This window comes from Protopterus annectens, chromosome 1.part0 (genome assembly GCF_019279795.1).
Source record: "Protopterus annectens isolate FY-2018-M chromosome 1.part0, PAN1.0, whole genome shotgun sequence".
Taxonomy (NCBI): Eukaryota; Metazoa; Chordata; order Ceratodontiformes; family Protopteridae; genus Protopterus; species Protopterus annectens.
The window spans coordinates 1787610127-1787622438 of NC_056725.1; the positions used below are offsets into that span (position 1 = coordinate 1787610127).

General features: G+C 38.5%; 1 protein-coding gene across 1 annotated transcript in view; it reads left to right on the forward strand.

The window, feature by feature from the left end:
• TBXT (T-box transcription factor T) overlaps positions 1-12312 on the forward strand; it is a 111196-nt gene that overhangs the window by 13493 nt on the left and 85391 nt on the right. The window contains exon 3 of the mRNA XM_044071538.1: positions 9642-9906. Within this exon, the coding sequence (XP_043927473.1) occupies positions 9642-9906 (265 nt within the window). The remainder of the gene's footprint in view (positions 1-9641; positions 9907-12312) is intronic.

Sequence of the window (12312 nt, forward strand, 5' to 3'; positions counted from 1 at the left end):
TCATTTTAAGGTATTATCACTCTGTTGTAGTCTTTCTTGGACTATTTCAGTTAATATCTACTCTCTTACTGTAAAACTCAAGGCTAAAATTGGGTGCTGGGCCAGTTTTAAAACCTAGTCAAAAATAAAATGAGTAAATAAATAAATACATACATACATACATACATACATACATGCATAATAGGTTTCTGCCCTAATCCGTATAAACATTAGGCTTTTTATGTGCTTTTTTTTGTTACAGCACATAAACAGACAACATTTAATCATGTGATCACAAGTGAAATCATAGCCCAGGATCACAGTGCAAATAACTCAGTAACGTATTAATCACATAGGTTCATAGGTTCATAGGTAGGTGCTAGGCTACTGGCCCAAGGGCCTGTATAAGCCTAGCCAAAAGGTACCCTGGATTTTGCCACCCAAGAAAATTATTTTCCTGTGCCACTGTCAAGCTGAGACACAGAAGTGATCCCCGGGGTGAATTTCCTATCTCTCATCCAATCATCAAGATTTTTCTTGAAGAGTGCTATGAGGAGCTTTGCTTGATATAGATAGGTAGTTTGTTCCAGAGTATGGGAAGTCTCTGGGACAGGAATCTATCCCTCCAACATGTTCTGTTTATTGTGGTGACAAGGCTTAGGTCCCTAGAGCATGTAGTTCGGAGGGATTGGGATTTCTTTAAGTGGAGCATGTCCAAAAGCTTTGGGTTTGGCATAGCTTTGTGAGTTAGGCAGAGATCGCCTCTGAATAGGCGATATGCAATGGAATAAAGCTGCAGTTTTTTGAGATGGTCTGCGTAGGGCATCTCTTTGAGGCTGGTAATCCTCTTTGTGAGGTATTTCTGTGGTCTTTCCAGTTGCTGTAGATGTCTTGTGAGGTACATACCAAAAGGGGCGTTGTACTCTATAATGGGTCTAATGAGTGACAAGTAGAGGGGAACAATGACCTCTTTTTTCCTGGATGAGAAACCTTTTGTGATGAGGTGTGCCACATAGAAGGATTTCCTGACTACTGTGGCGATGTGATTATCAAAGGAGAGACTACTGTCCACCTGTGTCCCAAGGTCTCTTATCACACTTTCGGTGTTAAGTAGACTACTGCCTATGTGGTAGTTTATGGGTACAGAGTTTTTACCAAAAGGGATGATGATGCACTTTTTGGCATTGAACTTGAGGCCATGGCTTTGACACCAGGCATCTGTCTCAGCGAGGCCCTTTTGTAGGATGTCCACATCTTTTGGAGTTTTGATTATGGCTCCTAGTTTATAGTCATCTGTGAACTTCATTAGCCAAAGACCTTTTGTGTTAGCCTGTACTTCAGAGAAGTAGATACTAAACAGGAGAGGACCCAGGACTGAACCCTGTGGTACTCCACTTGTCACTGGTCTGAAGTTGGATTTGGTGTCTGCTACTTTCACAGTGTTGGTACTGTCAGTGAGCCAGTTGGCAACCCATCTTGTGACATAGGGATTTGTACCTAGTTTAGTGAGTTTATCTATAATTCCAGAGTGGGGGATGGTGTCGAAAGCCTTGGCGAGATCTAGATAGGCTGTGTGAACCACCTTACCATAATCTACGGCTTTGGTGACTGCTTCAAAGAAGTCTATCAGGTTTAGGAGACATGATCTGCCTTTTACAAACATGAACTGGGTGGGGTCCTGAGTTTGGAGATTACCAATGTCATCGTTTATAAGTTCCATGATGATACATTCCATAGCCTTGCAGACCAGGCTCATCAGGCTAATGGGGTGGCAGTTTCCAGGGTCCGTGGTGGCTCCCCCTTTGTGGAGTGGGATTACCGTCACTGTGCGCCATTCAGTGGGCACATAGCCTGAGGTGAGGCTATGATTGAACATGGTACATAGGTGGGGTGCCTGTTTGTTCTGTAGTTCATGTAGAACACAGCCTGGGATGTTGTCAGGTCCCATGGATGCTGTGTTCTTGGCTTTGGAGAGTGTGTTTTTTACCTGTGCAGCTGTGATTACAGGAACTTTGCATTCTTCCAGTATAGAGATGGACCCTTTAGGGGATGAGAGGGGGGTAAAGTTAGTACTGAACCTATCTGCCAGGATGTTGGCAATATCAGTTGGTTCTGTATATTTAGTGCCATTGTGCTATAACTCAGAGCAGATCTGAGTGTTGCCATTGAAATTCTTGACATAGCTATAGAATGCTTTGTGGTTGTCTTTAGAGTCAGTGGCGATTTTGTTTTCATAACTAGCTTTGGAGGATTTTATGAGGGATCTCAGCTTCTTACTGAGGCTGACCAGGGAGTTTCTCCAATCATGGGATTTTACTCTTTTTTTCAACAGTTTCTTTCTTTTATTGTAGAGTTTGTTTATGGCAGGGGACCACCAGATTAGTTTCCTTTTTTTGGAGGATAGCATCTTGGTTCTGTTAGGGATTGCATGATCCATGCACACGTGTAAGTGCTTATAAAGTGCATTTGTGTAGGATTCAGCAGTCATACCTCTATTGTATGTCAGCATGGGTGTTGTGAAGTTTGCCACTTCTGTCATAAGAAGCGTGAAGTTGGCTTTGGAGAAATTTTTTACGGTGGTTTCCCTAATGAGGGTAGGGAAGAGATGTGGATATCTAGGGTGATTAGCTTGTTGTCGGATCTGACCAACGAGGAATTGACCTCTGGTGTGGAGCACCAGTTGCCCATGTTGGTAATAACCAGGTCTAGGATATTGCTGCCCCTGGTGGGGGTGTGGATAAGTTGATCCAAGTCATTGGAATTTATGAATTCCAGAAAACGTTGAGCACAAGAGTTGGTACATGAGTAGTTTTCCCAGTTAATGGTGGGGTAGTTGAAATTATTAAGGTGTTAGGTTGCACCCTAGTATTTTCCAGTGTATCAAGAAATGAGGAGTGGGTATCCTGGAGCATGGTGGGGGATCTGTAGCAAGCTACAATTTGGATTGTAGTCTTACCCAGAGTTAGTTACACTTGGATAATCTCGGATGCATTATGGTGAGCAACTAGCCTGGAGGTGTGGATATCCTTAATGAATATGGACATGCCTCCACCTTTAGTGTTTCGGTCCAGGTTAGGTGGTGAAAGGTGTGTTATGAATTATAGCCTGGTAATGCAGGGGTACTCTCTGGAGCCTTGAACCAGGTCTCTGTCACTGCACAGATGTCGATGTTCTCCATTTTAAGAAGTGCCTCGAGTGAGTGCATTTTGAGGTTTAGACTTCTAGCATTGAGTAGCAATACCCTCAGATTCTGCTTGCTTGTATCTGTTACAGTGGTGAATTTGTCATTTGAACCTTGCCTAAAAAAGACACTATAGGGGTGGCTAGAGCCTTAGCCAGTATCCAGAATCCCAGGGGTGACAGGTGTAGGCCATCTCTGGCAAAGCATCGTGGTTTGTCGATCATGTCATCCCAGGCAGACAGATACTGGATCCCCTTAGAATGACACCAGAAGCTTAGCCAATTGTTGAAGTCAATCATGTTGTCCTTGTACTGTGGTACCATTCTGGGTGATGATAGGATGCTACTCAGGGCTAGGGTCATACCTGCCTGGCCTACAAGATCGGACAGCTCCTCCATGTCCCTTTTCATGTAGTCCAGGGGGTACGTCTCAGGTCATTCACACCAACATAGACAACGACAGAGTCATATTTGTACTTGTGGAGTGACCTAAGTGCATGCATTATGTGGTGGATCCTGGCACCTAACAGGCAGCTGACAGTAACTTTCTCCTTTCTCCTTGTTTAGCCTAGTGAGTGGAACATCAGTGTGCCTGACTATAGAGTCACCTATGACTAGAGTGTTGGGTACGTTGGCCTAAATATTTTATTCATGGTTGCTTGGAGTGAAGTTATTTTTTCTTTAAGGATATAGCTGTGATATAGCTGTGAGACAAAGCTGTTAGTCTAGCTGGAATGGTGCTATACCTTTGCCAATCGTTCTTCTTACTAAAAAGAGAAAGTGTGAGATTTTACAAGCACAAAATTTGTATTAATTTTTTACAATTAATTTTGATCTAGGATTGTTCTGGGTGGTATTCAAAAGGAAAATGACTGCTCAGGTCAAACTCCAATAATGTGAAATGGGTTATGATATGCAGAGAGGATACATCTGGGTCACTGATGAAGCAATGTGGGGAGTAGTTTCAATTTTTGCATAATTCCAAAGATTATAGTTTTGGTCATATCAATGTGGAGAACTAATCTGCTGTTGAGAAGCCAGAAGAAGAGATTTTTAAGTTTGGTTTCTGATTAGCTTTTGAAGGGGGGGGGGTGAAAACATGAGCACTGGTAAATAATAATTTTATTATAAGAAAAGTTCTATTTGGAGAATGTGATAACCACATTTTGTATTTATATGAAAATGTTGAAAAAAAAGTAATCTGAATTGCCCTGCTCCTGTAAAAAAGGACTTAACAGTTAAAGCAATGTATAAATGATGCTATGTTGATGTATACTCAAAAAGGTAATTTACACCAACTCATCTGCACTGCTGAAATGTGAGTATTTCATTGGTTTTTATCAGTTTGAATACTTTAGTGCTTGCTGTTGCATCATAACAAGTGTCTTGTTTTGTCCCAGGGATTTGCAAGAAGTGAAAACTTCTAAGCTAACGTATTACCCCTACCCATATTTCCCTAACACGTGCATGCCCACATATCTGCAGTCCGGGATTATTTTCATGCGTTCAAATACATTTAATAGAAAAAATAGCAAAAATGGTACTGAGTTGCAACTGTTTTGGCACAATACTACATAATAATTGTAATTAAACCAAATAGTCACTGACAGCAAACATCAGATTCATATTTCCATTATGTTCTTTGGATATTTCTGCTTGAAGCATGAACTCACCTGGACTTATTTAAGTTTTAACTGCACATTGTTCTTTCATATTAGCTATAGTGTAACAGGATGCATAACATTATTTTCTTATCTATAGCTGTAATAAGTTACAGGACAGTGATAATTAATTAACTAATTAATAGTTGTGATATTGTAATCAATTAAGTTAATGTTTTGGTTACTGAGATGCCCAAGTGGGTTGTAGCCCATTTTCTGATGGGGCCTTTGGAGTAAAACTTCAATATAAAAGTATAATTTTACTCTTATCATTTTCAGATTAATTAGAAAAAAATCATAATATACTGTTTTTGGGTTGAGAGTGATTGAAACAAATATGTACATAAAACATATGAAGTAAATTCTGTAGCTAAACAGTGCAAGATAAAGCTTACTTCAGAACTGACCTGCTTTGTGCTTCTTGAGATGGGGAGCGGGGAGGCAGTACAGGATGAGGGCAGGTATGGCCGAGGAATAAATGATCATGTGACTCAGTTGTCTTGTATTGCAGTAATGCTACGATGAGTAGTATTGCTAGTGAACATACTTGTGACTTTCATAGAGCCTACTTAAGATGGGATTCCCCCAGAAGTCTGACCTCACTTGAGTGACCCTGTCTCTACAAAGTCTAATTAGTCCAATAATCTGTACAGTCTCTTCAGCTAGCAGCAATGTGGCCATCATCTAAGTGTCTTCAGACAGTACAATACCAACTGTAGCACCAGAACTGTTTATTTTTTTTCTTATTAGTTAAAGCCTTTCTTTCAGTTTTATCTGTTTATCCGTGTAGTTTATACAGCAAAGTTGTGTTTCATGAAAATCACAACAGAAATAAATAAAACAAGTTAAAATAGCAACAATTAAACTGAATCTTATATTACGTTTTAACTTATTCATAATGCTGCATTAAGAACTTAATTTCTAGTTGAAGGCAGCAACCTAATAGCGATTGGGGGATTATATCTATACATGTTTAAAACATATCTGATCTCAGTGCATTATATATACATACAAAAACTCTGAAAGTCTATACTTTTATGCACTTACAATTATTGCTTGCTTAAATCCTTTCTACATGTTTACCAGTCTCATTTGGAAGAGGATATGATGCTAACTAGAACTATATCTTTTTAACTCTGAACTTTAAGGTCAACATGTAAGTAAAGTTTAATTTATAATATCTTTGTAATGAGATGGCATAGTGGTATAATGGTTGGTGTTGCTGAAGCACCATATTTGGCTCTCTGGTTCAGTTCACAGACAAGTTTGCCTCCTGTATAAAGTCTGCACATTTATCCTGCGACCATATGGTTTTCATTGAGGTTTCTGGTTTCCTCCCATATCTGTCCACAGGTGTGTTTAGGTGTGCATGGTGAGTGTGCAAGTGTGTGTGTGTGTGTGTGTGTGTGTGTGTGTGTGTTTATGTATATATATATATATCTATATATATATATATATATATATATATATATATATATATATATATATATATACATATATATATATATATATATATGAGTAAATTCACATCAACATTAAAAAGGTGAAGAAGTCTGTTGTCACAAAGGAAAACAGTGCATGACATGTAACTTTACCATACATTCATATATGACTAATTCATTTTTTTTTTCATTTTGGTTTTAAGTAGTAGTGAATGAGGTAATAAAGTAACACAATTGATCCTCTATGGGTTTGCTTACTACATTATTTTGCATGTGGTGTGAATGTAAAAAATATCTTAAAACTTGTCTAAATTTCCTCAGGGTCATGCTTGGAATTGGCAGGACATGCAAAAACCTTATCAAGTTAACAGAAAGCAAATAAATACATTTGCAGTGTCTAGGATCTCAGTGTCATATACCAGGTATAATGTAACTCTTTTTTTGCATCCACATGCTTCTCATTTACTGCATCACTGTGTAATGTTCAGTTTAGCCACATAAACTGTTCCCTAGAGTTAAACATCTGCCCACGTCTGCAATGGATAGTTCCAGAATAGCTTTAGAAAGCTGATGCGATGGGAATGGGATCTCTCGTACTGCCAGGAGAAGTTGAGTTTTCTAATATCATGTCTAGCATTTAGCAAGATTGCTCTCCCTCGCATGACCTGTGATAAATGTCCTCCTTATGTGTGTTTCTAATCTGCCTGCATTTCTGTCTATAATAGCTTCTAACTCATACTTAGACATATTCACAGTATAGCATTCTCCCCAGTCCCCAAAACAAAAACTTAACTGATGGTCTTACAATCCCACAAGTCTTAGCTGCGCTTCTGGTTTCCAGGCAATGTATCAAATGCAAATAACAGATGGTCTAGCTGAATACAAATCCCATTTTGCCAGTACTACCCCACTGAGGAAGGATTATTATTTCTAAATATGTTATGAATATTTTATTCATTCATTACCAGGTGTGTCAAAGGGAAAAGTATTTATTTTTCCAGGGGTGACAGGAAGCCAGTGTTTGGTTAAGTAACTTGCACAGAGTTCTGGAATATCAAAGTGGTAGCGGAACCTGGAACTAATGGTAGCAACCTCTCAGAGCAAGAAAACTGGACAAAGCCATAAAAAAAGTGGGACAAAGGCCCAAAATAGGGACAATTTTAAATATTGCTTTTACAAACTTAGAAAGTTGATAGAATAACAGGTTTTACATTAGCTTGATTTTTTTTGAAGGATATGAAGTCTAAAACTCAAATGTCTGTCATTATTTTCTAACTTTAGTCATTAATGATTTGCCACTAATTTGCCAAAAAACACAATTTTATGAAAACTGCACCAAAAATGTGAGGCAAAAATCTGGATATTCTGTGAAAATCGGTACAGTTGAGAGGTATGGAAGGAGTTCTTGTCAGGATTAAAGCAGTAAGACTGTTAGCAGCTCATATTTTTAATTGCTTTGTATACTCTGTCACTATTAAAAGGCAGGCCCTTGTTTCTTCATTTTCAGAAGATAATGAGCTATCCATTTTAACTTTTCTTTCTTGGTCTCCCACCTCCTATCACATCAATAAAGGAGTCCACATACAGTGCACATCTGCATTAGTGGCTAGCATTAATGTGCCAAAACAGGCAAAAGGTAACTGGTTAGATTCAGCAGAGGACAAATTGTCAACACAATGACTTGGAATGTTATTAGACAATCATATTTTCTGTTATTTGTATCACAAAAATATATGTTAAGGTGATACATTACAATAATGTTCATAACTGACTTACTTAGGCAAGCATATATGCAACTAAATAACATTACAATAATGTTCATAACTGATCTTCTTAAGCAAGCATATGTGCAGCTAAGTATTATTAATAATAATAATAATAATAATCAGCACAATAATAATAATAATAATAACAATAATAATAATAATAATAATAATAATAATAATAATAATCCGCATAATAATAATAATAATAATAATAATAATAATAATAATAATAATCAGCACGATCATCATATCCCTGAAAGCAAGCAAAATAAAATCAGAAAACATTGTTTAGATGTCAACATTTTTTTGCAGCAGCTGTAATCAAATCCATTGCAGCAGCAACTGTATATAGACAAAATGCAAATGCATTCTTGAATGTTACCAACTTCTACCTTGCAAGGCAAGCAGTGCTGACAGCGCTGTGTGCAAAACAGTAAGCATTATGACTTATTGCATGACATCCTCTAGCAGCACCTTCCTTCCTTTTCTGGAAAGTATGGTAGCCTGTTAGGTCATCCCTCACAGTAACTGCATACTATCTCAGTGTTTTGAATGCATCATACCTCAAATACAATCAACAGTCTTTATGGCTAATGGTATGATTTACAGGGGTGAGGATAAATGAAACCAGTATGTTACATTTTAGATCATCCCTCATAGCAACTGCATACTGTCTCAGTGATCTGAATGCATCATACCTCAAATGCAGTCAACAGTCCTTATGGTTAATGGTTTGATTTCCAAGGGTGACGATAAATGAAACCAGCTGAGTATAATGTGCGAGTAATAGAAAGGGTTATGATACAGTCACTATACCTGGGGAGCCAGAAAAGGAGTCTATAAATTGGTTGAAAAACAGCTGACTATCTATTATTTGTCTGTTTTGGCTGTACAATGCATAATACTGACTGAAACCAAGCATCACTTCGGATGTTGTTAGTAGCATTTACAGCAGTATATAATAAACGTGTTTCAGTAGTTCTGCTTTTCGCTGTGCAGGGAGCATGAAACATGAGCAAAGTTTAGGGATTCCGTGGTAAAAATGAGAAGGAAGTTTAGAGACACACACTGACACAAATGAAAAGAAGTCACATGTATAGACATTGTGATAAAAGCAAAGGTTGAAGGTTCCTGCCTGTCCTATTTTTATCCGTCTGTCTTTCTAGTCCTTTGCCATATATTCAGGAACTATTGCTACTGAAATAAGGTATTATGCAACAGGGTGAAATCCTATATGCCATGCATTGTCATTGACAGAGTTTGCTTTGTATGGCAGTTGGAGTTGGTGAAATTTCATAAACTGGTCTCTGTTGCTTTCACTAAGTGGCACAAATATCTTAATTTTGCAACAGTGTATCTAACAGTACCTTGCCAATTCTGCGACTCTTGCTTGTTTAGCAGTAGTATTTCACTAAGTTATTTTCTAGCAAATTTCTTGCAGTAACATTGATAATTAAGTGAGCTCTACCTGATAACATTATAGTGAGTTAATAAATGCTGTAACCCTGTTTTTTTCTGCATGCCCATACTCAGAATAGTTGGCAGTAAGATACAACATTTTTGGAACATAAACTGAAGTGCATGACTGCATAAACGTCTTCTGTGTTTTTCAGGAGGATGTTCCCTGTCCTAAAGGTGAATGTATCCGGATTAGATCCTAGTGCCATGTATTCTTTCCTGTTGGACTTTGTAGCCGCTGACAATCACAGATGGAAGTATGTTAATGGTGAGTGGGTGCCAGGAGGAAAACCAGAGCCCCAGGCTCCAAGCTGTGTCTACATTCACCCTGATTCCCCAAATTTTGGAGCTCGTTGGATGAAGGCACCTGTCTCATTCAGCAAAGTGAAGCTGACTAACAAACTTAATGGAGGCGGTCAGGTAAGGGCTTGATTAGCTTCCTAGTGAATATAATTTTTAAGTGTGTGGGCTTATGTGTTAGTTTTATCTGTGTCATGAATTTTTCAAAGTAAGCACAATTTCCATCCCAGAATATGTGACTGCCATGTATACTCATACATTCTGCTTGACTAATGTGTTTTTCTAACACTTTTAGTTAGATGATCAATTAACATTTTTGTCTTGTGAAAAATATAAGGGCATGAAGTGATTATAATATTCAAAATAAATGAGTGATAAGGAGCAGTAAAAAATGTCCAAAGCTGGTATGGTGCCATTCTGGTTAGTGCTGATAATTTACATTCCCAGGGTTCAGTACAACTCTCTGAACTGTATCTCTTTAGGACTTTTATGTTCTCTGTATGCCACATGGGTTTCTTTCTGGATAAAATGTATTCCTGCATTCCCCAGTGACATCCTGCTTAGCTTCAGTGGCTGTTCAGTTAACTGTACATTTGCATATATCCTTTGCCTTTGTCATTTTTAGCTGGGCAAAGGGTGAAAGGGGTCAGCAAGGTTCAGTCCACTTAGCATGATAACTAGTGAGTGAATAAATAATAAAAGCAGCAAATGAACACAGCACAAATTAGTGTTCCCACTGCTCTGATATTTAACGACTCAAATTTTGAAATCTGTTTTTCATAAAATACTGTTTTAACAACCATGCCTGGAACTATAAGCCTGAATTCCATACTTTTCAATTACTTTATAAATAGCACATTTTATTCTGCTGCAAAACTCAAAATAACAGCATGATCAATGTTTACAACATTTCTAAATAAAATAAACAAACAAGTCAGCATTACATAAAAATAGAATTACACAATCTTTACTATATTCTGCAATTTTGCTAATCAGCTACACAGCCTGGTTTCACAAAATAATACTATTTAGTGCAACTGCTTGTGCTTCTGCTTGTATTACTACTATTTCTGCTACAGCTAGTTCTGTAACTACCAATATTACTACTACTACTATGAATAACTACTTCCAGTAACATGGCTGTTATAAGGGGTCTATATCACTTCACCAAAAAGTCTGAAGTTCGAACACCATATGTTCGAACTTCAAACCATGAATTGCACAAACATTGAAGTCTTAGAACAGCGATTTTTTTCCCAGGGAAAAAAAATCACTGTTCCAAGAAACATACACACAACACAAGCACATGAAAAACACATCAATCCACACACACACATACACTTAAAATCCAACATCTAACCCTACACTAAACTGTAGATACACTACTACCTATCCACTTACCTTAACCCTAACCCTAAGGTCCGTCACTATTGCACACTCACCTGACCCGCACCCTAACCCTAATTCACCTATCCTGTCCTAACCCTAAAGTTTGTCACTATCGCACACCCACCTCACCCGCACCCTAACCCGTGCCCTAACCCTAACATCCACACAATCGCACACTTACCTGAACCCGACCCGTAACTTCCCACCACAGTCCTAATAATCATGAGGCCACAGAAATGGCACACCGAATTCTTTCCCTGGGAAAGAATTCGGTGTTCCATGGCTTCGCAATAATCAGTATTAGAACTTTACAGTTCAAACATCTAGTATTCGATATTCAGCCATTTTGACGGACAGATATAGACCCTATTATAAGTACTAGTTGATGTACTGCTTCCATTACTACTGAAAATACTACTATTAATACTACTACTACTAGCAGTACTTCTGCTACCACTGCTACAACTGCTAGTAATACTGCTAGTACTATTATTGCTAATGCTGCTACTTCTATTATTACTACTGTGTCTCCTACTACTGCTGCTCCTAGCACTACAGTTATTACTACTACTTCTTCTTCTTTCGGCTTTTCCCGGTTAGAGGTCGCCATAGCGGATCACCTGTCCGCTCATGATTGGCAGTGGAGTTTTACGGTGTCGAGTTGCCAGCCCAGCACCCAACCTTCCACAGAAGGCACACACACACACATGCACTCACTCCTAGGGCCAATTTAGAGTTTCCAATCCACCTACAGCATGTCTTTGGGATGTGGGAGGAAACCGGAGCACCCGGAGGAAACCCACGCGACCACAGGGAGGACATGCAGACTCCACACAGAAGGCACCCCAGCCGAGGATTGAACCAGAGAACCTCTTGCTGTGAGGCGGCAATGCTAACTGCTGCACTACCGTGGCCGCCCACAATTATTACTACTGCTACTATAACTACTACTATTACTGCTAACACTACTACTTCTATTATTACTATAGCTACTCCTATTACTGCTGTTCCTAACACTACACTTATTACTACTACTACTATAACTACTACTAGTTTAACTACTGTTGCTGCTACTGCTACAACTATTACTACCAACTGTTATTAATATTAAGTTCAAATTCTTAAGTTCTCATAGAC